Source organism: Pteropus vampyrus, unplaced genomic scaffold (assembly GCF_000151845.1).
Source record: "Pteropus vampyrus isolate Shadow unplaced genomic scaffold, Pvam_2.0 Scaffold15, whole genome shotgun sequence".
NCBI classification, from domain to species: Eukaryota; Metazoa; Chordata; class Mammalia; order Chiroptera; family Pteropodidae; genus Pteropus; species Pteropus vampyrus.
Window position 1 is genome coordinate 4,634,355 of NW_011888796.1, and position 25,831 is coordinate 4,660,185.

At 36.8% G+C, this 25,831-nt stretch overlaps 1 protein-coding gene across 1 annotated transcript in view; it reads right to left on the reverse strand.

Moving 5' to 3' along the window:
- Nucleotides 1-25,831, reverse strand: part of SYNE2 (spectrin repeat containing nuclear envelope protein 2) — a 293,506-nt gene that overhangs the window by 208,113 nt on the left and 59,562 nt on the right. The window contains exons 4-11 of the mRNA XM_011386203.2: nucleotides 15,762-15,815; nucleotides 14,453-14,548; nucleotides 14,284-14,361; nucleotides 14,103-14,195; nucleotides 9,759-9,940; nucleotides 5,868-6,064; nucleotides 2,991-3,091; nucleotides 1,205-1,306 (exon numbers count right to left, since the gene is read on the reverse strand). Of these exons, the coding sequence (XP_011384505.1) occupies nucleotides 1,205-1,306; nucleotides 2,991-3,091; nucleotides 5,868-6,064; nucleotides 9,759-9,940; nucleotides 14,103-14,195; nucleotides 14,284-14,361; nucleotides 14,453-14,548; nucleotides 15,762-15,815 (903 nt within the window). The remainder of the gene's footprint in view (nucleotides 1-1,204; nucleotides 1,307-2,990; nucleotides 3,092-5,867; nucleotides 6,065-9,758; nucleotides 9,941-14,102; nucleotides 14,196-14,283; nucleotides 14,362-14,452; nucleotides 14,549-15,761; nucleotides 15,816-25,831) is intronic.

Here is a 25,831-nt window from a genome sequence, read left to right on the forward strand (position 1 = left end):
ACACAATCCACTAAATGTTAGTGTCAGAAAGGCTGGATTCGCCCAACTCCCTCACTTATAGCAGGTCGGAAAATGGAGCCCCAGAGGTGCTCCATTTATTAACATGAGAGTACCTTCATCTTATTCAAGATGGAGAACTGGTGGGGAGCACAGAGTTACACAGACAGTGGGTATAAGAAACAAGACTGCAGAATCTGTACTTTGTCACCTATTAGTCTCCTTCAAGATGGTATAAGGAATAACTGCTTACCCTGGAGAGGCATCAGGACGTAAAGAGAGCTAGGGCTTTAAAGTTATACTTCAATTCAAATCCCACCTCTACCTATCAGTAGCTATGTAACCTTAGATAAATCACTTAGTCCCTTCTAAATCTTATTGTCTTCATCTGTAAAACTGGAATAACAATACCATACTCAGCAGGATGTCTTAACATATAAAATGCTCATCAGCAAAGTGCCTGGTACAGAGCAAATGTTCAAATGTGGAGACAGTAACAATTGTCATTATTCCCCCAAAGGACTCCTTGGTTGAGGCCCTGTACTGTAATTCTGGAATGACCCCATTCCTGATTTCCTGATTTTTCTTCCATTCAATATTCATTCTGAAAAGCAGGTTCTGCTCTAGACCAGAGATTGGAAAACTTCTACTACAGAGGCAAGATAGTCAATATCTTAGGCTTTGTGGGCCATATGGTCTTGGTTGCAACTATTCAACTTTGGCACAGTGTGAAAGCAGCCACAGACAATACTTTAATGGGCATGGCTCTATTCCAATAACACTGGATTTACAAAAACAGGTGGTAGGGCCCATAGACTACGGTTTACCAAAGCTTGCTCTAAACCCTTGCTACTTAAAGTACTCTCAGAACCAGCAGCATCGGCACCACCTGGGAGCTTGCTGGAAATGTAGACTCTCAGGCCCCACCCCAGAACTACCGATTTTGAATCTACATTTTAACAAGACCGCCCAGGTAATTCATACGCACACTAAAATTTGGAAGTCCTGGAATTCAGCCTTAAAACTTGTTAATTTAGTATTTAAATAATTAACTATGAAAGATTATTTCCAAAAACATCTTACCCTTTCCTAAAAGTAAACTTCAAATAAATTGCTGTTTAAAGTCAGCCTTGGGGTTAAGAATAGTCCTATCTCACGGTAAGAATAAAACGAGTTAATATATATATTTTTAAAAAGTCATACTTACTTCATACTTTTTACAATAGGTCTCATTTTCTGAATCCTTTAGCATCTTCTGTAGTTTTTTCTCTTGTAGAGGTAACCAGACCATAGCATCTTTCATCTTTACCTGTAATTCACATATACACGCATATTTAAAACTATCATAACTTGATTTTTTTAACAATAAAATTAACAACTTCAAATATCAGTGAAATAATGCAATCATTACAGACCAATGACTCATTGTGCCAAAGAGGAATTTTACCTGTTAACACCTTAAATTTTAAAATGGATTAAAACTAGCATCTGAGGACAATGTGCTAAAGAAACAGAGCAAGAAAGTCCCCATTTTTATTTTTGGCTTACCCATTTCCATCATCCTTCAATTTTAGAGACCATTACTCTAAACTATTTATTTATAGTTGGCATTTCAGAATACTGCTTTCCGATAACTCTAAATATGGGTTAATTCAAGAGATGTTCACATCCACCAAATTATTCACTGGCATCAAAAATACCTTGAATATTTTAGAGATCTTAAAAATAACACTATTAAAGGTCTTGGTTATGCTATCATATAGAAGTAAGCGACAATTTTTTTCTTAGATTCTTGCTTAAGTGGTAAGCTTGCCTATATTTGGAAGCAAATTTTACTGCAGGAGGATAAAGCAAAAGAAGTTACATCTTATTTCTACTCTACTTTAACCTTAATTTGCTTTTTTTTTCTATTAAGTGAGAGTGTTTTCTATATATTTTTGCCCCTGATTTCATGGAAGATTGAATTTTTAAATTTAATTTTTAATATGAAAATTAATTAGAAAAGAAGAGCTCCTCAGCAGGTCAGAAATCAGTGAACTGAATTATAAGCCTGAGTCTCAGCTTGAGTCTCTCTTCCAGAGTTAGCAACAAGCTGGTTTGGTGCCTCAAACATAACAGTTGGGAAAACATAGGCCTAAATTTGTCAAATAAAATACAAACATATGACTACTTGAAAACATATCTGAGAAAGTAGTTTAAATAAATTATAAAATAGCACTCGAAAACATTTTACTAAATTCACAGCATTCATTTATCTTCATAGAAGCAGAAGTGTTTATTTTCAGCTCAGTGATTTTTATGAAATTTCCACCCACAATATTTTGTATCATTGACTACAAGTCAAAGGAAAAATTGAATAATGAAATAGCAATCTGATGATAACTCGAGTATCTCAACAAACAAGGATTGAGTATAGAAACATAATGCTTCCATAAATTATATGATTCCATTTATATGAAGATAATAGGTAAAGTGGAAATATGATAAAATTAGATTGTGGTGATGGCTGTACAACAATGTAAGCATACTAAAAATCATTGAATTATAAATTTTCCATGGTTTAATTCTATTATATGTAAACTGTCTCTCAATAAAGCTGTTAATAGCACTGGAATTTTTTAAAGCCTGCTAACTTAATTTGTCCTATGTAGTGCATACCTAAAAGTTGTTTTAGACAATTCAGCAAAGTTTAATAAATTACTACTTTTAACTTAAAAAAAAAATACAGGGAAAATTAATCTATGGTGAAAGAAATTGGAATACTAGTTGCCTGGGGTAGGCAGTACAGACAAGAAAGAGGCACAATGGAACATTCTCAGTAATAGAAATGTGTTACATCATTACTGGAGTATTTTCTACATGGGTATATGCATTTTTCAAAACTCACAGAATTTCACATTTAAGTTCTGTATGCAAATCATGTCAATTTTTAAAATTAAACCATAAGTAGGGTACAACAAAAATGAACCTGATTTGTACTTATAAAGACATACCTGAGTCTTCTCTCTAATCCGAGGTGCAGCCTTTGAGTACTGCAGAAATTGTGCCACGTAGGTCATGATTGATTTTTCGTCAGGATTAACAACATCCACATCTGCAAGATATGCCACACTACCACTTAGCTATAGATGTGAATTACTGTGATTAATACTTAAGGACAGGCTATGCCATAAGAAAGCCTTGAAATAAATCAAACTAGTCATGCAAATGAATCAAAACCAGCCATGTAATCTCTGGTCACTCGCCCTGGCTCCAAGACTGGGCGGTGGCTAAGTGCTTAGATCTAAAGTCAAACAGAGCTGGGTTGAATCCTGGCGGTAGCACATCCATAGCCTCAATTTCCACTATGCATGTTGTACATATAAGCACATAAGTAGGGAGGGTGGAAAGGAGAACACAAAGCCCTCCTCCTTCCAGAGACACGGTACACAAACTCCAAGAGTACATGGCAACGGGCATCCTTTCCTGACACACTGGTCTCAACATGTGTGCAGTAAAGCATTTCTGAGAGTATATAACATAAGGAAGACATGATTAAGACATTCACAAGATTTTATTTGTTCATTCACAGAACAAATATATTCACTGAGAACCTCCTATAGGCCAAGTTTTGTGTTGCATTAACAGTCCATGATAAAATCAATTTGGAAAATGCTGAATTAAACAACGTTTATAAAAATTATAAATTCCTTAAGCGCAGAACTTCTCCAGACATATAATAAATTAGGTAGATCGCAAAATCACAAAGATGCGATTGTAATATGTCACAAACAACATGAACATATCATTTGGGGATGTCTCCTGATATATTCCCTCAACAACCAATGAATGTTATTGAAAAGAAAATCTTCTGTGCTTATTTTTAATTCAGTTAAACTAAATTCAACAAATATTTATAGAAACCAACACATGTAGGTCACAAGCAGGGATTACTGTACGGCTCAGTCCTTGCCCTTGAAGGATCTCAGGTTTCATCTCTTCAATCTTCCATCAGGTAGATGCTAGATGCCTTAAGACATTACCTGGCCCCCTCAAGGAGCTGACGGTTAGGTAAAAGACAAACAACAAACAAATACAACACATTATGCACGCTTTAGCAAAGATGTTTTACTGGGCACAATGAGTGCTCTAAGTCAGCTAACAGAGAAAGTGAACCTAATTTATATCTAAATAATAGAATTCAAGTCAGGAAGCATATGAAAGTATCAAAAATCCAGGAGTGGGGTGTCAATAAAGGAACAATCCCTAAGAGTTATATTATTCTATCTTTTACTGAAAATAAAAAAGATAAATATCAAGATATGTAAAATAATGATACTGGCTTAACTAGATATTTCTTTTTGAAAGAACTTCTCATTTTATATGAAGCTGCACATAATGATTAAATGTTAAATGTTTAAATTATTTAACAAAATTATGTCAAAAGAGAATTCCTTTATTCAAATATGACTATGGTATTTGCTTTGCATAAATAATCATGATGTATTTCACATTTTTTATCTACTACTTAAGCTATTTAAACTGTGTTATGGGTAATCATTCAGTGGAAATTTGCCTTTATTATATTATTTATTTCATTAGTTGCCTAGTTATTTTCAAATACTAAAAGATTAAGTATTTTACACAAATAAGAAAGATTTGGAGAATCACAATATGAGAGAAGTATTTTTAAAAAAACAATAATCAGAAATAGGGACTAGAGCAAAGCACAGGGAAAAATTAAGAAAAAAAGATAAAATCAAAAAGGAAAGAAAAAAGACAAAGAAAGGGAGAAAAAGAAGAATGAGGAAAAAGGGGAGTAAAGAAAAAACAAGGAGATGAAGAAAATGTTAACAAAAAGAATAACAAAAGCAACATAGAATCAGAGTAATGTCAAACCTAATATATAGAAATATAGAATCATTAGGCTGTGAATTAAGAAATACCATCTAATTCAACTCATGAAAACAAATGAGGTCCCAAAAGGCTAAGTAAGTACCTGTAACAATGAGCAAACCCAGCACCCAGATCTTGGTTTCAAATACCATGCTCCAACAAAAGGAGTACCTGTAGCAATGAGCAAACCCAGCACCCAGATCTTGGTTTCAAATACCATGCTCCAACAAAAGGAACCATGGCTCACGGGAGAAACGGCTGATCCCGGAACTAGGCTGGGACATACACAAGATGAGCCGGGAGAATTTTCTAGTGCCAGAAAGTAAAGACATACCCGAAAACAAACAAGCAAACCCCACATTGATGGGGATATGTCAAAGGAGCACAGGAACAGAAAGAGCTCCCAACGGCCAAAAGTTTGAGCTTTAAAAAACATTTTTTATCTGAGCAGTAAAGTAGTATTGATACAACTCAAATTATAAAATAACATATCCAAGAATCTATACTGATATAAATAAATGGTTGGATAAATAAATAAATGGAGGAGAACAGACAAATCTAAATAATTCATGTAGATAACCTGCCCTCAAAGAAGGTGCACATAACTCTCCTAACTATGGGCTGTACATAGAAACTTCCCTCCAAGGAGTGCAGTATGGAAGGCAGGGAAATAAAGAGTAACTGAGATTAACCAATTGATAGATATAATTTTGTGAAATTTAATAGAGAGTTTTAAGTTAGTGCAGAGCCAGAGGAGAGAAAGAGCAACTGGGGGATCGTTTCACAAACTATATAAATATCTAACCAATGTACTGTATACTTGAAACTAATAATAAAATTAAAATTTTAATAATGTAAAAAAAAAAGAAAAAAGAGTTTTAAGTTAAATCCTACAGGATTAAAATTTAATGCTGTTACGTTTGCTAACATTTGGATACTATTCTCAAGTCAACTTCACACTGGCCATTGTTTTAAAAAGAAAGAAGTTTCTTTACCTTCTGGTTCCAACAACATGGGGATTTTTAATTCTTGTTCTGCAATTCTGAAGGCTTCTTTCAGATTGTCTTTGTTGGATCTGTGCTTCACACTCTTCATGTCAACTAGGTCTGGTCGCAACGCATGAATGACAGCCAAAAAAGCCATCCCATTTCTCCAGCTTGACTTAAAATCTGTCACACGGACAGATTCACACCTATCGCAAGAAGACAAAAACATGATAAATACTATTTAAAAGAATAAATCAAAGGACCCCCAACTATAATCAACAGTAATTAAGTTTCAGTGAATCAAATATATCATAAATCATTCTAGGAAAATATTTTATTTTAATCTTTTAGTCAAAGTAAAATGCCAAGTTTAATCAGGCTCACAATCCTACAGAACATAGGTTTTGAAAGTGCAGCCTTTGGACCAGCAGCCTCAGCATCACCTGGGCTGCAAGTGCTAGAAATGCAAATTATCAGGCCCTATCCCAGACCTTCTGAATGAAACTCTGCAGGTGGGCCTGAAATATGTGTCTTTAAAAGCCTTCCAAGTGACAACGATACTCACTTAATGCTCTTCATTCAATAATCTGATGGCTCAAGACCAAATTTAGACCTGTATATATAATTAAGTTCCTTTAACTAAAAAAAAAAAAAAAAATTTTCTTTCTCATTGGAACAAATTAAGTGATATATTGTACCAAGTCAATGGCCAATAGTTCACTGGATAGACAGATCTTGTCGCACATCTGTAGTCATTACAGAAGAATGTCTAAACAAAATACGTATGTATTACAAAGGAATGTTACTCAGCTCTAAAATGGAAGGGCATTCTGACACATGCTGTGGCATGAATGAACCTTGATGATATGCTGAATGAAATAAGCCAGTTACGCAGGCACAAATAACTTGATTCCACTCATTTAAGGTACCTAGAGAACAGTGAAATTCATAGATGAAGAAAGCAGACTGCTGGTTGCCAGGGGCTGAGGGAAGGGAGGATTAGGGTAGTTGTTTAACAGATACAGAGTTTTAGTTCTGCAAGACAAAAAAAGTTCTGGAGATAGACAGTGGTCATGGTAGCACAACAATGCGAATGTACTTAATGCTGCTAAACTGTACACACAAAAAAAATGGTTAAATTGGTAAATCTTATGTATATTTTACCACAATAAAAACAATTTCTTTGGGGAAAAAAAAGCCCATCATAGCTTGCTGTCGTATTTGGAATAACATCTCTCACTCTGGCCCACAAAGCCTTATAAGATTTTGCTCCTGCCTAGCTCGCCCCACTTTACGTCTCCCGTCCCTCACAGTGTTGCAGCCACACTGGCCTCATTCCTGTTTTTCAATGGCCATGCTCTTTTTAATCCTGCTTGGAAACTTTTTCTCACAGATCTTCATACACCTGAAGCCTTCTCCTGCAAGCCTCAACTCAAAGGTCTCCTCAGAAAAGTACTCCATGACCACCTAAGATAAAGGCAACCCCCTCCCTATCTCTGACATTCTCCATCATCATAAGTTCTTCCTAACCTTATTGCCAAATATAATTATACTTATTCATCCGCTTCCTCCAATAGGGTGTGAGCCCCTTGAAAGCAAGGGCCTTATCTTTCTTGTCCATCATGGTAGATTCACCACTCAAACATTACCTGGCATATAAAGACACTTAGTATATATATTTCAAATCACTCAATCAATTACTAATCTGTATTTGACAAGGGAATCACTATTCTGTATTTGACGAGGGATGAAGATATTATAAAAGAGTATAATTGCCTACAAAGTGTGGGAAATAGTCCAGAACAACTATGGTTTCTTTTAATATCCCATTTAAAAAAAAAAAAAAAAAAACACAAGGAAATTCAATGGACTAATTTAAGGTATAAATCAAATCATAAAATCTACTGAAGAAACAGTCTGCTTCATATGACCTGTGCTTTCCTTAGGAAAAAAAATCTAAATTATGACTGTGATAAACTACATAGTTTTTTTGTCTTATTTAACAAATACTTACGTAGTGCCTACTGTGTCTAGAAATTGTTCCAAATGCTTTAAAAAATAATAATTCTTATAATACACATAACAAGCCTATGAAGTAAGTATCAGTACTGTCCACAGTTTATAATTGAGGAAACACAAACACAAAGAGATTAAGTGTCTAAGGTCACCAGTTAAAAAGTTCTGAGAGCCAGGACTCAAACCCAGGTATTCCTGCTTCAGAGTGTATGCTGAGATACTAAACCAATAACTAAAGAGATGCGGGCTGGGGCTGAGGGCAGTGTCAGACCACCTTCAGAGTGCTGAGGGGGCCAGAGCCAGCTCAGTGCTGGCTGGCAGGCACTGCACTCAATAAAGCACCGAGCAGGGAGGTCAGCTCTACGCTGAGGAGCTGAAACCAATGTCACAAAGAACATATTGCTGCCGGGTGTTAGAGAGGGCAGGGTTAGGCTCCAAGGTAATTGGTAGGATCTAGGCTCGTTTAGAATTCTCCAATGGGGGCCCAACTCATCTCCTTCAAAAATAAGAAAATACAACATATTTCTTACATCTAAATCCTAGATAATCACAGAATATTAAAATAAAATAACCTAATAATACCACCAATGATGGCCAAAACTAGGATAAACCTTTGATATATTACTTAAGAAATAGTACATCTTAACAAATTTAGCCTAAAATCTGTAGCTGAAAAATAAGGACACGAGGAAAAGTTAAACTGTGGTAAAATATATGAATTTTGAAAGAGTTTAAACCTATTTACACATAAATGAAACAAATCTGAATAATGCCTTTTCACACATGCAATATTTTAGATTAAAGAATTTAGAAAACTGAAGTAAAATTGTCTCTGGGAGATTCAAGAAAAAGTTCATCTAATATATTTAAAACCTATAAGGTATGGATGTTTGTGTCCCTCACAGAATATAGAGAATGAATGACAAAATATGGCTGAAAGTAGAAATTAACATCTTAGCCTTTTATTAGGAAGGAGTTACTCAGAAGCCTAACATTTTATGAAAAGGTTGAGCAACATATTTATGCCCCTATTTACCCAGATGATACAATGAGGTGACAAAGAATGCCCTTTGAACTCCAGATCTCTTCTTGTGGTGAGTTCTCCTGCATCCTAATTCTTTATTTTTCCCAAACTGCATCCCAGCAGTTGGTTAAAATGAAATAATAAATGTCTCCCAAAAGCAGAAAACACTTTTCTTTGTAAAAAAGAAATTATAAGTGCTAACTTCCCTTCATCATGTACATTTTGTAAAAACACACACTCTCTTGTCTTTTTGTTTCCTAAATAATCTCTGAGTTTCTAAACAAAGGGGACCGTGGTCTTTTAATCTAGTCAGGTACAGCACAAAGAGATAATTTTATGAATTGGTTAGTTATTCACTTATTTGTTCATTCACCCACTCAACACACATTTATAGAACACCTACCATGAACTCATCTTATGCTAAGTTCTGGGGATGCACAGTCAATTCAGACACAGCTCTGACTTTTAAAGAGCTCTTAGAGTGGTAAAACTTTTTGAATCTAAATCCACCTTTCAGATACATAGGGGAAATGTACCTAAAGGAAAGGATACTGAAAGACCACTTTATTTGCACACAGTAATAGGCCACCTACACATGTGGGTAGGAATGAGATAAGTTACTCAGATGATACCACCTTCTGTTCTTCAAAATCAAGAGTGGCTAAGCTTATGGACTTCTACATTTGGAAGATTCACTGTGAGAGGAAGGGGGATAGTGAGCATTTTCTTTGCATGAGAGGGAAGTATTCAGGTGGGTGTTACACCCAGTATGTCTGATTTTCAGACCCAGAGGTCAGTGAAGTTGTGTTGGTGGGTACAGCTGTCATGTGTGTCTCCTCTGGTCGTAGCAAACTACTTACGTGGCACATTGCTCCTGAGCCCACAAGAGAAGAGCCTTCTTTGCAGACATCTGCCATCTTTTTTGGGCTTTGGAGCATTTCTTAGCTGGAGGACTTGAGGTAGGAGATGACTCAACCACACTCACATCGTCAAGGGAAGTTTGACTATAATTGCAAGAGAGAGTCCGGGCAAGCTCCTCAATCTAAGGAAGACATAATAATAGTTAACACAGAGAGAACCATAAGTTAGCAGCATTGAGGCACAACCTTCAGCCAAAACAAGACCTAAGAAGTATTATATAACAATGACAGTTTACTCATGGTAAAATGAGCACTAGACAAATCCTTGAATAATAGCATCTGTCATCTGGGGCTAAACTTTGGTTTTCTTTCACTGGACTCAGTCATGTCATTCCACATTGAGGGCAAGCATCTATTCATCTCCCTAAAGTGCTTACAGAGTATTTTACTAGTGCTCAACGTCTGTCAATCTAAATTGAACTGAACTAAATTGAGCTTCTACTCTAGAGTATCTTCAGAGACTGGTCAATTAAAATCTATCTTTGATCATAAACCATTAAGAAACAAATATACATATGGAAAAACATATGGACAGATTAGGTCTCAGGAAAGAAACGAAATTTTCATTAAGTATATGAAAAAATAACCTCATTAGTCATTTAATAATCTAAATATATACAGCTAGAAAAGAGTTTTTCATATATAACATGGGCAAAAACTTTAAAAGTTAACATTTAGTGATGGTGAGAGCATGAGAAACTGGATATTCATATATTCCTGTAAACACAAAAATTGGTTCCGATTTTTTGGAGGACAATATAATAACTACAGAAAACTTTAAACACTAAAACCACAAACATAGAAGTATACTTCTCTCAATAACTGATAGATTCATGTAACTGAAGTAGATGTGACTAAAACAATAAACAAACTTGATCTCATTAGCATACTCCATTGTACCTAAAATGGCAGAATCAAAATTCTCTTCAAGAACATATAGAATATTTACTAAAATTGACCTGCTGAGCCATTAAGCAAGCCTCGGAATTTTGAAGGACTGAAATCAGATTAAATTCTTTGACCACACAAAAATTAAGCTAGAAATCAGTAAAGAAGATATAACAAACAAAACCCCCAAATATTTGGAAATTGAACAACAGATTGTTACAGAACTCATGAATCAAATGAGAGATCATAATGAAAAAACATTTTGAACAGAACAGTAATGAAACTATGGATGAAAAGATGCAATATTTTCAAGATGTCAACTTTTTCCAAATCGTTGTATACATTCAATGCAATCCTCATTAAAATTCCACCAGATTGTGTGTGTATAAACTAACAAGTTATTATAAAATTTATATGACTATCAAATCAACATGTTGTATACCTTAAACTTATACAGTGGTATATGTCAATTATATCTCAATAAAAAAAGTTTATATGGAAATTCAAAGGGCAAAGAAGAGCCAAGATAATCTTGAAGTACAAATTGGACAACCACACTAGCAGATATCATCAAGGCTGACCATACAGCCAAAGAAATTAATACAGTAGAGTACTGGTGCAAGGATAATAATGGAACAGAATAGACAATCTGAAAATGTAGCCACACATACATGGTTACTAGGTTTATAAAGGTGACATTACAGTATAGTATGAAAATCATAGTCTTTTCAATAAATAGTGTTGAATCAACTGGATAGCCATATGGAAAAAATAAATCTGAATTGCTTTAACATAACATACTCAAAAAAAATCAACTCATTCTTGAAAGGCTATAGATCTAAATGCAAACTGTAAAGCAACTGAGCTTTTAGAACTGTGTTTTCCAATATGATAGCCACTAGCCACATGTGGCTATTTAAATTTAAATTAATTAAATAAAATTTAAAATTTAGTTCCTCATTCATACTAGCTACATGTCAAGTGTTCAAGTGGCTGGCGGCTACTGTTTTGTACAGTAGAGCTAAAGGACATTTCCATGACAGCAGAAAGTCCTACTGGACAGAACTATTCCAGAAAATAATGTAAGAGAATATCTCCATGATGTTGGCAAAGGGAAAGATTTCTTTAAAGAACACAAAAAGTGCTAGCCACAAAAAAAAAAAAAAGTTGATAAATTTGAACTCCATTAAAATGATAAATGTGTGCTCATTAAAAGATTAAAAAGGCAAGCCATGGAGTCAGAGAAGAGATCTGCAATTTTTATATACTCAACAAAGGACTTGTATCCAGAATATATTTTAAAACTTTTATAAATCATTACACACAACAGCATAGCTATGATAAAAAAAAAAAACTTCAATGCTAATTATTAGTGAGGATTGGGGCAAGGAACTCTCAAACTCCAGTGACAGTATAAATCAGAACAAATCTGAAAAACTCTTTGGCCGTAACTATCGAAGCCGAAGATCACATGCTCTGTAGTCCAGGAGTTCGATTCCTAGATATAATACACGTAACAGAAATGCAGGCCTGTACCACTGAAGGGCACGTACAAGAATGTTCCTAGCAGCTTTATTCATAATAGCTAAAAACAAGCAACAAAAAGAAATGTCCATCGACAGTAATATGTTAAATAAGTTTTGGTTCATTTGTGCAACGATATAGTCATACACAGCAATGAGAAACAAAGACCCACTGATACATGCTTTAACAGGATGAATCTCACTGACATGATGTTAAGCAAAATAAGTCAGACACAAAAGAGGATATAGTATATGCAAGAGAATTCAGTGATAATTCTTTTTATGTGGAGTTAAAGATGCTAAATTAATCAATGACAGAGATCAAAGTGGTAGTTATCTTTATAAAAGGAAGGCAGTGACTGGGAGAAGGACCTGGGCATTCTGGGATATTGGCAGTGCTCTGTATTTTTATCTTTGGTTAAATGCCGGTTACATGGATGAGGGGCATGCTACATGTCAACAAAAGTTTATTTACGATATTAAAACAAAACCAAAAAAAAAGCTTTAATTTTGCAAACTTTATGATTCAACAATTCCACTTCTAAAAATTTGGTCCACAGAAACAATTAAGATTGTATGTAAAAGTTTTAAGGGTAGTCTTTTTGGAATTGCTTACAGTCACAAAAAAATTGTGAGCATTCTTTCTATTAATGAAATGCAGTACTTTTACATGCTTCCATTAAAATATATATAAATTCAGAAGGATGTTAATTAGAATAGGTTGAAAAAGTATGAATAGCATGACCCCATTTTAACATATACATATATGAATATATATATTAATTCTTGCTGCATATATCATGAAGACTGCATACCAAATTATTTAAGGTAGAATTACAGACGACTTTATTTTCTTTTATTATCTATATTGAAATTTATATTATATTTTAAATACCCTGGAAAGTATGGATAATAATAAAGTAAATGCCTAGGAATCATCAATTTTTAATATTTTATCACATTTGTTTCCTATTTTTTAAAGAAATAAAACACAAATACGGTTTAAGCTTCTATCTTTCCCTCTCCAATGCCAATTCCTTCCTTGCCCAGAAAAAGAAAAAAACAATCCTAATTTACCTTTCATCATCCTCATACATATTATTCTACTGTAACTATAAATGTAGGTATCCAGAAATGACATATAGTCTCATTTTATATGTTTTAAATTTTACATAAATTAGTTGTTTTCTATTTTTTCTAAAATAAGCATTTGCTGCCCACATAATTTTAAGTTATTTTTAAAACAACTATGGAAATACAGAACATGCAACTTTCTAGAAAGCTGCAGGAAACCTGCACTCATTCAGAATCCCAGGCCTGAAAGAATGTATTTATCAGCCATAGTGTCATAAAGCCAGGACTATAACTTATTTGCTGTTATTTTCTTGGTGTCCTAGCACAAAAGCTGGTACATAGCGGGTGCTCAAAAATATTTTGGGCATAAAATGAATCTGTGAGTCAGCCTTGGGACAGAACTGGATTTTGTAGGATGATTAGATTGGACAAGGGTCCTCAAAAATAGAGAGTTTAGTGGGTTAGTTTTCAAGAATTTACTCCAAAAGCTTCCTACTCTCTTTTCTACCAGAGTAAATAAACAATAACAAGCAAAACTACCATGGCAGGTTCTAGTCAGACAGGTGCTACTATTGAAAATTCAGGATATCATGATAATACAGTTTTCCATTTTCAACTAAAAAACTACGTAAGTGGCAAAAGATCTGCTATATATTTTCCACTTGGCAAGATTTCCAGAGTGTCCTATTTCTAGAAGAAGCGCAGGACTGAATGCATCAAGTCACACTTATTGCATTACACTTATTTCATACTGCAGTAATTAGAACAGAAATTACTTTCATATCGCCGAACTACTTACATGAAAGTGCAATATAATTGTCCAAATTAGGCCAAGAATAATGGATGGGTTTCCATCTATAATATCAGCAACATGAATATTTATCAGCTTGATCTGGAAAAGAAAAAGCGCAGGTTAAAAGGAGAAACTATTTCACAGTATTAATCTCTCCAATAAATTTTCATGTGAAATTGATACTCACTGATCGGTTTTTTAGGAATGTCAGGGCATATTCTATATTGATTCTACACTGGAATGTATTAGATCCTTTATCTCGAGGCTATGAAATTCAAGCACAATATATTACTTGGAAATATGAATTTTTTTAAAAAGTCAGCATAAAGTTTCTCAATGTTGTTTTACAAGCTTACCAACTCTTGTCCTGAGAGTACTTCTAGCAGGTCCAGGAGGACGTGCCCCTTCTTAATGTCTGTGAATAGGTCTGATATCACCGAGGGAGGAGTGTGCTGCAAAGGTCACAAGAAGAATAATCTCAGACTTTGGTCCCAAAACACAATAACCGTAAGAATCTCATAAATGTGCTTTGTGTGTTTGCAAAAGCTAAGATTTGGTAGTGATTTTCTTCTTTACTAAAAGAATGATAGTAGAACACACACAGTTCCATATCAAAACATGGTAAGTAGTGAACTTAATTCATCTCATGGCAAATTTCCAGTAATGCAACACTCTTTCAGCTTTCACAGAGAGCTTAAAACCCGTGCGTAGAAGTGGCATTCAAGACATTCAGAATCAGCCAACAGTGACTCATTTGGGAAGAAGATGACATTTCTGAAGTAGCCTGTTTATGAATTTACCCTGTTTAGAATTACAAGCACTGTGTTGAGGTGGGTAGACTATCAGGAGAGGCACTTTCATTTTGTATCTAGGTTACTCTAGGCACTTGGCATCGCTGAATGGCAGGCTGGCACAGTGATTATGATCAAAGCCTCTGGGTCCAGACGGCCTGGGTTTGTATCCCAGCACTATCATTTACAAGCTCTGTGACCTTGGGCAAGTCACATAATTTCTCTGTACCTTAGTTTCTGTGTTCTGTAAACTGGAAAAATTCTGTCTATCTCGTGGGCATGCTGTGAAATCATTGAAATGCAATGAGTAGTTGGCAGAGGCAGTCCCTGCCTTAAGATGGTTTGACTTAAGGTTTTTCGACTTTACAATAGTGAGAAAGTGATATGCACTCAGCAGAAACCATACATTGAACTTCGAATTTTGCTCTTTTTCTGGGCTAGCAATATGCGGTAGATACTTTCTCCTGATGCTGGGCAGCAGCAGTGAGCCACGGCTCCGTCAGCCATGCGATCACGAGGGTGAACAACCCACGCCCTACAGTGTATTCTAGGCGTTAGATGATTTCTGCCCAACTGTAGGCTAATGGAAGCCTTCTGAACATATTTAAGGCAGGAATCATTATTATAATTTCATTTGATAAAAGATTTGTTGCTGCTTTAAATATTTTTATAGCACCGTCTCCCATATACTTAACAAAAGTACTTCTTTTTAGTGCTGGGAAAGAACAACAAATATACAAGAACAAGATTAAGGTGATATTTGCCACATTCTTTCAACCTTTTACTTATCACCAGTGCCACTTTTGGGAACCCAAATTGAAGGAGTAGAAGTAACTTAAATGAATTTATAGTTTACTTGCTCTTTTTTCCTCACCTTTGCCAACTGTGAGTTTATCCAGCAGGTGAAAGTTTTCTTCTGAGTGTCTTCCTGTCAGCTATTTAAAAAAGATAACAGCAGTTATAAAATGAGAAGCCTCAGAAACCATTTAAACGTATCAAAGCCTCAAAGGTCTGTCACTCTGGGTGTGGGTGGGTGGGTGGGTGTGGGTGTGTGTGTGTGTGTGTGTGTGTGTTTCACACCCTTACAAACCTTCTAGGACTTAATCTTAATTTCAGATGTTTGTCCAAGACTGTTTTGGAAATAGGGTGTCGATATGAGACATTTTTTAAAGTCACAGGTTAGCTGGCAAGAGATGATGGTTTTTAATACTTTTTACTAAGAAAAGAATTAAGTACCTACATGGCCTTGACAGTGCTATACAAAGAACCATGAGCAAAGGGAAGAGCTCCCAGCCCAGGACTTGCAGTCTAAGCCAGCGCCATGCGGTATTTAAAGATAAACCACAGAACATCTGGAGCTATTTTAAAAGGCTCATAAAATCGTTGCAGTTTAGTCTTGATATTAATCATGAGTATTCATCATAGAGAAGATACTGCCACTGAATTAACTGTAAATGAACCACAATTAGAGTCAGAGAGACCTGCGTTCAAATTCTGTCTCTGACACTGCGTAGCTGTATGACGCTGAGCAGCTTCCCCATGGAATAAGGTAAGCAGCACTTATACAGAGACTGTTAACAATTCCTTTAAAGTGAACAGACTCTAGCACCCAGGGAACACATGTGAAATGTTAGCTTTTACTCTTAATAAGTGGGCAGGAGTCAAGGGAAAGATCTGAACACGCAGAGTGTATCTTCTCTTCCTCCCCAGCGAGGAGTGAACCCCACACCGAACATGCTTCCCCCAACCTTCTATACCCTTGGCTTCAGCAGACACCCTCAGCTCTGAGGCTTAGGGTTAGCCCTGCACATAAGGACCAACTTTCCATTTTCCCAAGTCTCCTCACCCTGCTGGACTGGGATAAGAATAAGCCCAGACACCCACTCCTCCTTGCGCCTAATACTCACAGCTTTGTCACCACTGCCCACCTCAAGTTCACAGATCTCATCTCATTATGACTTTATCCCTGCTTATGTCGGTGTACACACATACGCGCGCAAGCACGCACACACATGTACATACACAAGCACACACACACGTGCATACACATCCCAGACTCTGAGTTCCCCCTCAATTCTCTCACTCTAATTTCTATAAGACTCTGCATATCTCCCAGCTGTTCTCATTTCCCATCTCTCCTTAACTCCTAAAACCCTTCCACTGATGCTGAAATCCATAGTACACCATCGGCATAATTCCCTGTGTGCCCACCACCCTCTCCAGGTAACTGAAACCTGGCCCTCCTGAGAACTCTGCTTTCCCTGCAGCCTCTCATGCAGTGCCCGTGTTTTCTCTTACAGACCTTGGACCATGGCTGCTTGCTCCTCGCTGCTACTTTCAGACTCTCTGTTACTCTCTCTGTCCCTGAAATGTTCCAGCTCTGACTCCCATGTAATCAGACGGTCCCCTACAATACAGTCACCTACTTACTTCTGTTACTCCTCATCATTTCTCAAAGGTTTTAGTTCCTTCCCCACTGCTGCTCCCTCCAATACAACTCCTGCCTGATTCTTGGCAACTTCAACATACATACCGATGGATGTTCCAACCTCCTGGTCTCTGTTTCTTGAATTCTTCTTCTCCAATGAACTTGTCTTCTGTCCTGCCTCAACCACTCACTGTCATGGTCACACCCCAGACCTTGTCATTACTAATAACTACAACTCATAATCTCGATTTTGCGCTTCCTACCTCTCAACATCTTATCTTTTCAGTTCATTCCCTCTAGTATTCCAACTCCAACAATTGTTGGATTCCACTGACAACTCCAAGCCATCCACTCTGCAAGCTACATGCTGTCCCTCACCCCCTCAATATCCTTCCTTTCACCCTTATCCAAATTCCATAATCAATTATTACAAACACTCCTTTGCATCTCTCATTATGTTCTGAGTGCTTGCCACTCCAACACTACTCTCTGCTTACTCAGACCTATGTGCATGCTGTTGAATCTGGCTTAAAGAAAATCCATAACTCTGCTTGCTGACTGGTCTCACCATGACCTGTGTCTAAGTGGGCCCTCAGTGCTGCCTGGCAGTCAGACTATACTGTCCTCTCCCACTCCCTTACATTGCAATTTCATACCTTCTTTCTCAAACTTCCAACACCTCCTCTCCCATCCTTACTCTCAGCTGAGACCTTGCTTCCCAGGACAGGTAAGGAATCATCCACTCCCTAATCTAAAAACCTATCACAGTGCTCTGCCTCCAACCCTTTAGCATAGTAAACTAGCCCTGCTCAGACCTAAAACCAATCCCTTCATTAATTCATTAGATCCCATCCTTTTGAAGCTACTCAAGGACATTTTGCTCCTTTCTCTCCTATATCATTTTCTTTTTTCCCCTCTCTTTCACGAACCATCCTCATCAGTACAGATCCATGCTATTCATTCATCCACCTAAAAACAGTAACAAAAACAAATGTCCTTAACCCCGTTCCCCATGAGCTACTGCTTTATTTGTCTACTGCCCACTGTGGCAAATCTCCTCCAATATACGTATCTACGTTCATGGTCTCCAGGTCCTCTCCTCCTTCTCTCTTAACAGAACCCACACCAGTCAGGCAGGCCCTCATCATTCCACTGAAACTACCCTCAAGGTCATCAATGACTAATCACTAAAACCAATGGTCAATTCTCAGCCTTCGTCTTTCTAGAGAAAGCAGGAGCATCCAGTACAGATGATCACTCTCTCATCCTGCTCCTATGCCCCTACACTCTACGTTTTCCTCCCGCACCACAGGTTGGCTTCTCTCCTCCTCTCATACCCCATATCGAACGCCTCAGGAAATCCTCTTAGGTCCGCCTTCAAAATATATTCAAAATATGACCACTTCTCACTGCTTTACCACAGCCACCCTGGCCCCAGTCGCTTTTCCCTCCACCTGGATTACTGAGATAAATTCCTAAAACAGGTCTCCTTCCTTCCACACTTGTCCTCTAAATACCGTTCTCAACACAGCAGCCAGAGTGATACCAGAGTGATACTGCTAAACTGCTAACTCGGATCAGGAAGCCCCTTTACTCAAAACCCTGCAAGGTCTCCTCACTCCGCCCCTTATACTGACAACAAGTCTAAACACCAACGGCCCCCAATCCCCTTTCCCCGACTTGCTCATCCTTGTTCATTCCACTCCAACCACTCTTGCCTGCCTGTTTTTCTCAAACTCTCCACATTCCCGCCTTAGGGCTTTTGCACTAGCTGTCTTTGCTTCCAGGAATGTTCTTACTACAGATATCTCCACGAGCCTAACTCTTCATCTCTTTCAAATCTTGGCTCAAATAGCAAGCACATCACCCGTACGATCTATTCTGACCACCCTGTTTATAACTGGAACACCCCAACTCCTGCTCTATTTTTTCGACAGGACTTATCACTATTTAACATTCTATGTAAGTTATATATGCAGTATGTGTGTTATTAATGCCTTGCTCTTCTCCCCATAAAATGTAAGCACCATATAAGCAAAGATGTTTTTGCCTGTGATATATTCCAGGTGCCCGGAAGAGCCTGACCCAGAGTAGACCCTAAATAAATACTTACTGAAAAAATAATAATTTTACTAATTATTATTATTGTTACATTTTGTTTACTATACTGAGAGGGTAAATCTACCTGTATGTGTCTACATTTCTTTTTCTAAAAGCTGTTCCACCTTCTAATACTTTGTTTCCTTTGACTCCTCCCATTTCCTTATTAATCTCTATCTATCACAGCAGTAACAGACTGAAAGAGCTGGTATGACGTCTAATTTAAGGTCTCAAAATTTTCTGAATTCGATGAGATTTCAGATTGAGAAATAGAAGAGAGTCTGAGTAAGTGGAATTTTAGGGTGTTTACAACTGTTTAGTAAGTATTGTGACTGTTAGAGATTAAAAATGCATTTTGCCTCATTGGATCTTTTTTCTTTTTTGTTTTTGTGTGTTTTTTTTTTTTCCAGCAGGAAAAAAACGCTTAGAAGGGGAAGTAAAGAAAGCAACAGTACACTTCCAGAAGTGGAAGCGGGCCTGGGCAAAAGAAGTGTAGCTCAAAATGCCTTTTTTTATCTTTTTAAAATCATTTCATTTTTTTCTGTATAACCAATTTAAATTAGTAATAGCCCAGTGACTTACACATTACAGGGTGCTCAATAATTGTTAGCTGAACTGAATTCAGTTCTGACAATCCAACTGGATAGACAGTCTGAGCTTTCGAGAGTTATTTTTGTTTTACATAAATCTCACTTAACAAAAGAATTATAAAGACCACAATTTTGTCCTATAATTCAATATGTCATTAAGTCTTCTGGAATCTTCGAGTTATGTTTTCTTTTTTTTCTAGTTCAGTAGACAATAAGACAATCATTTTTAAACATGTACTGATGTGTCCCAGGAAGTGTACTCAAAAGAAAGAAACTAGAGGACAAGTTTTTATGATTCCAGGATCAAGTTACATGCGCATAATATACATTAATCAAGACCATGTATAAAAGCAGGGCAGAACCTATCCATTATTTTAACAATTAAACAAATCTAAAACAAAAACAAAACAAACAGAAAATACCAAACATGACTCTCTTCCTACCCTTAACGAACTGAGAGGTTTTTCTTTCTGGGTGATAAAAATGTGAAAAAGAAACTAATCAGGAATACTACCAGGGCCAGGAGGTAGAGCCTGTACTAACTTTAAGGGAGTTACAAGGGGTAAAAGAAGGAGGGCACCTTTAAATAACCATAGAAGAGGTGAAATGCTGACATGACACAAAACTGAGTGCAAAAAAAACATTAGGTGCCTAAAGAGTTTTACTATTCCATGTCCCCCCAGAAAACCTCAGCCATTTTGAACTATTTCCAAGTAAAATGAGGAATCGTTTCATCCCTATGCGATGCTAAGCAAAAGAGGCCTTTGGACTGAGCAAACTGAAGACTATGAACCTTCCTAGACTGAGAAAACAGTCAGCAAAACCAGGGCTCTACCTAGATTGTCCAAACTGGAGCACCTAACCTAACACAAGGGTGGACTGAGGAATACTCAGGACAGGAACATAAACTTCAATTTAACATAATCAAAAACTTTCCAGTGAAAACCTTAAGCTAATCCTGCTCTAATTCGATTAAAATCTAACAGAAACAAGGGGAGAAACAATAAGAAGAGCAGTCGGATCAAATCCCCACCTGGTACTCTCCAGTTAGCAAAGGAAACAGTGCAGAAACGAAAGCTTCAGGAAAGGATTTAGAAAGGAAACGTCATGGCTTTTAACTAACTCATTGTCCGCACTTAGAGACGACTTCGTCATCCTGGAAATCCGAACCCTTCAAATTCAACAAGGACCCTTTGCTAATGGCAAACAAAGACGTCCCAGATGCAATTAAACACCTTTGTAGCAGCTCAATTAAATGGTCTCATATGTACCATTTCATTTATCCCTTGACACACTTCTCTCACATTTTTATACGGGCTTATCCCTGAAAAGCAGTATTAACTCGGCAGAAACAAGAACCAAACAGCTCACCCTATGGCAGGATAAGTAACCTTTTGTTCTTTTCATAGCTTGATCCATTGGGGAAAAAAATAATTGAGAGCCACATGCTTTAAAGCAACTTAATTTGAGTGGGTGAGTTTTTTTTTTTAACTGCTGGTTTTTTGTTTTTTGGTTTTTTTTTTTCATTTCCAGGGTAACTTTCTAATAAAATAATAAAACTCTTCTCATAAAGGCATGTAGAGAATAGGACCTTTTAATCAGCAGATGTTAGAGACAGAAATGAAAGAGAATAACAAAACCATTACAATGATGAGTTTCTTAAATTGCCAAGGAACAGAGAATGAGACATTCTCTATCCTGATTTTGAAGGCAAATAATAAATACATATAATGCAGGAAAACGTAGTGAATTTCATTCAGGCCCATATAAGTAACCTTGATTATCATTTAGAAAATATCTGACTGAATTTGAGAAATGAGGCACAGAAAAGACTTCCCCTAGGTGTCATTACCATAAAAATAAATTTAATCCCTGAGTCTGTTCTTATTCAAACTGCCTTTTGTAAACTGGCAATTCATAACCTTAGCTGGAAGGGAACTTAAATGAAAACAAATTAAGTGCAATTAAAGAGTATGAATTTTAAGTTCTTTATAAAGCTCATTATAAAACTACCCTGGCCACTGGGTCTCAGCAAGGTCCAGTTTCACCAAAGTTCATCTAAAATGTTGACTCCAGCAGTCCTCCCTGGTAGTAAGAATTCAAAAGCAGTTACCCCAGGCATGAGAATCACTAGTTTACATTTTCACTTAAACATAGAGCAAAGCATTATTACAATGTTTATTCTCCAAGAATATTCTCTACTGCATGTGGTCTCTGAGGAAACTATGCAACCTCCCTCTACCGAGGAATTTCCCTTCTTCCCTTCCTATTATTGGATTATTGATAACAGGCTTACCGCGCGCTGGCCGCCAGATTCATTACTTTGACCTTTCATACTCCTCATTAAAATCTTTTGATCATTTCCTAATTCCTTAATGAATAAATTATAAATTTTTAGCCTAACATTCTCCATCATTCATAATTTGACTCCAATCTACTTTTTCCTGAGTCATCTCCCACAACTTCTCTATTCATGTCCTATTTCTCCAGCCAAACTAAAATAGAAACAATTCATCCCAACTAAGTTTCACTCTCTTCTGCACTGCCATGCTATCTACCCTCTGGAATGGCCAATCTTCCATTCTCCCTCTGCATTTACAGAAACTCCAGCACTCAGCTCAGTGCACTTGGTAAGCATTCAATCAACATTTGTTTAAATAAGATACATCCTGTTCAAATGCCCCCTTACCTAAAGTGAAACAGAAATAATCTCTTCTGGCTCTGGCCTCCAATGATACCTTGTTGGATCTTTTCCTATTATTATTGCTAACAGAAAGTAATATATAATCCTCATTAAACTTTTTTTTCAAATAGTAACAAAAATTAAACTTTAACCTAACACTCCCCAAACTCCCCCATTTTCCTCCCCCAGGAACAACATTAATTAACAGTTTCCTATGCATCCTTCTAGATTAAGCATGTAAAGGACATAAATTCTAAAGGGCAAGAATTTGTTTTGGTTGGTCACTGGGTCTCTAGCTTCTAGAATAATACCTCACAAGTAGAAAACATTCAGGTAATATTTGTTGAATGAATGGATACATGTATAGGTAAATTAAATGAATATATGTAAGAGTTTCATTTTTTAAGTTGATAATTCAAAAAGCAGAGATTAAGGTATACTACTTAAAGTCGAAAAGCACCTGCTAAGTTATAAAAAAAAATTTTTTTAAAGAGATTATAAACCTTCTAAATTACAGAAAAGAAAACTATATCTAGGCAGTAAAAAGAATAAAGTAGATATATGTGTGCTGATGTGGATACACTGAGTAACAAAGAGCAAGTTGTAAAATGGTATGTTTATTGTTATTCTATCTGTACTTTTATTAAAGGATAGCTATATGTATAGCCCGTTTGTTTCTAGCTTATGGTAATTACCACCAGCTGCTCATGTACTATAGTCATGTACCTGCATGTGGTTTCTCTCCTCCTCAACGTATGAAGCTTAAAGTTAAACATTTATGCTTTTCTGTTTTTCCTTCTCCTTAGCACAATGCCGTGGAGAGAAGAGGTACTCAATAAACAAATATTTGTTGACTGAAAGATTTGGTAAATATTATAAGTCTGGAGGATCAAAGTGACTTGTCATTACATAAAGAAGAATGTACTAACAATAGTTACTAGGCCTATGTCATACCCTAATCCTTGTTTAAATAACCCCAAGGCAATTTCTTTTTTCTACTAATAAAATGTCGTGAACAAAAGATTATGTACTAATGAGACACTGCTGCCATTCTCTAAAACAATACTGCCAACTCACTGTTAGCTGAGACAGACCTGGTAAGGATAACGAAATTCAGATGATAACGCAACACATTTTAGCCATGTGCTCCAACAGCCGTCCCAAAGAATCTTAATCAAGTGTGATCCAATAGGAAGGAAACTAAAAATAATGAGGCCGTCTCTTCTATTATTTCTCATGGAGATGATAAGAAACACAAATAAATGAAAAAACAAATTAAGGGAATAAAAGCACACACTATTATTAAAAAAAAAAAAAAGCCTTAATATTTGAAGAATAAACAGGAAAAGACCTGTTACTTAACTACAAAAGACTATTAACTAACAGAGAAAGTAGGGGGACAATTTACAACACGTTTTCTTGCAACCAACCATAAGCAAACAAGTAAGAAAAAGAAATACTGTAGTACCAAGACTGAGATCTTGTTTATTGAACCAGAAAAGTGAGTTTAGAAAGTAAGCCCTAGCTAACGTAATGTAAGCACAACCATGTCTCAAACTCAGAATTCTTTTACCCTACATATTTCCCTCCTGGAGAATCCATGTTGTCACAATGGAGAAAACGGCACTTGCCTATCAAATTCGGCATTCCAGGACTAACATCACAGTCTCCTTCCATACCTCTCCCAAACCTGTCCTCACTCATGTTTCTACCTCATAGATTTGACACCACCATCCTTTATCATCCTCAAGTACAGCCTACCACCAAATCCTGCCAAATTTGCCTCCACATCTCTCGGCTCCCCCAGCCCTCCTGCAGAATCGACCGTTAGCTCTGGCCTGGGCTACTACTTCCATGGCCAACCGCGTCTGCTCCACTTCCTTCATTCTATGCTCCACTTCAGTCAGTAAATCTGAATGTATTACCCTTTCTGCCCCGTTAGTGGTTTCTCTGCTCTGAAGACCAAGAGCAAAATCTGTAACAGCCTAGGAGGTCTTATGTGGTCCACTCCAGAGCATCTCTCCAGCCTCAGGATACACCACTCTCCCAAGTGTCCAGGACTCCAACCACCCCATCTTCTTGCAAAGCCTTTAGAAGGTATGTTCCCTCCTGCCACAGCCATTTGCACAGGCGCACCCCATCCCTCCCTTCACCTAGTTAACTTCTCCTTATGCTTAGGTCCCAGCTCAACTGTTGCATCCTGACAAAACCTAAGTCAATCTGTCTTTTGTTATTTGCTCTCACAGAGCCATGGGTTTCCACCCCCTATTTAGCATTTGCTTCTACTTCTTGTAATCAATGACAAGGTTGAGAGCACTGGGTCTAGAGCCAGACTACCTGATTTGATTCCGTGCCAGCCCTTTATTTGCTCAGTGTGTCTCAGTCTTATCTATAAAATGAAGATAACTTCACAGAGCTGCCAGAAGGATTAAGTAATTATGCTGACATAGATCAAAGGTCAACAAACTATAACCCAAAGGCCAAATCTCTTCTGCTGCCTGTTTTTGTAAATAAAGTTATACTGGAACACAGACACATTCATTTGTTTACATACTGTCAGTAGCTACTTTCATTCTGAAATGGCAAAGCTGACTAGCTGCAACAGAGACCATATGGACCTCAAAGACTAAAATATTTACTACCTGGCCCTTTATGGAAAAAGTCTACCAATTCAAAGCATAGACTATGATTGGTCTACACAAACAAAAATTAGCTACAACATGGATGAACCTTGAAAACATTATGCTAAGTGAAAGAAGCCAGTCACAAAACACCACATGTTATAGGATCCCATGTGTATGAAATGTCCAGAATAAGCAAATCTATAGACAAAAAGTAGAAAAGTAGACAGGTGGTTGCCGAGGGCTTATGGGGCCAGAGCTGGGGGAGGGAGCGCTTAAGAAAGATAGCTAAAGGGCACGGGGTTTCTTTTTGGGGTGATGAAAACGTCTTAAAATTAATTGTGATGTTTGTACAACTCAGTGAATATATTAAAAAGTACTGAACTATACACTTTAATGGATGAGTTATATGGTTTGTGAGCTACATCTCAAATTATATCTCAATAAAGCTGCTCCAAAAGAAATTAGCTAATATCTGTGATATTATTAGACTATCTGTCTCCTCATCAGCCAATGAGCTCC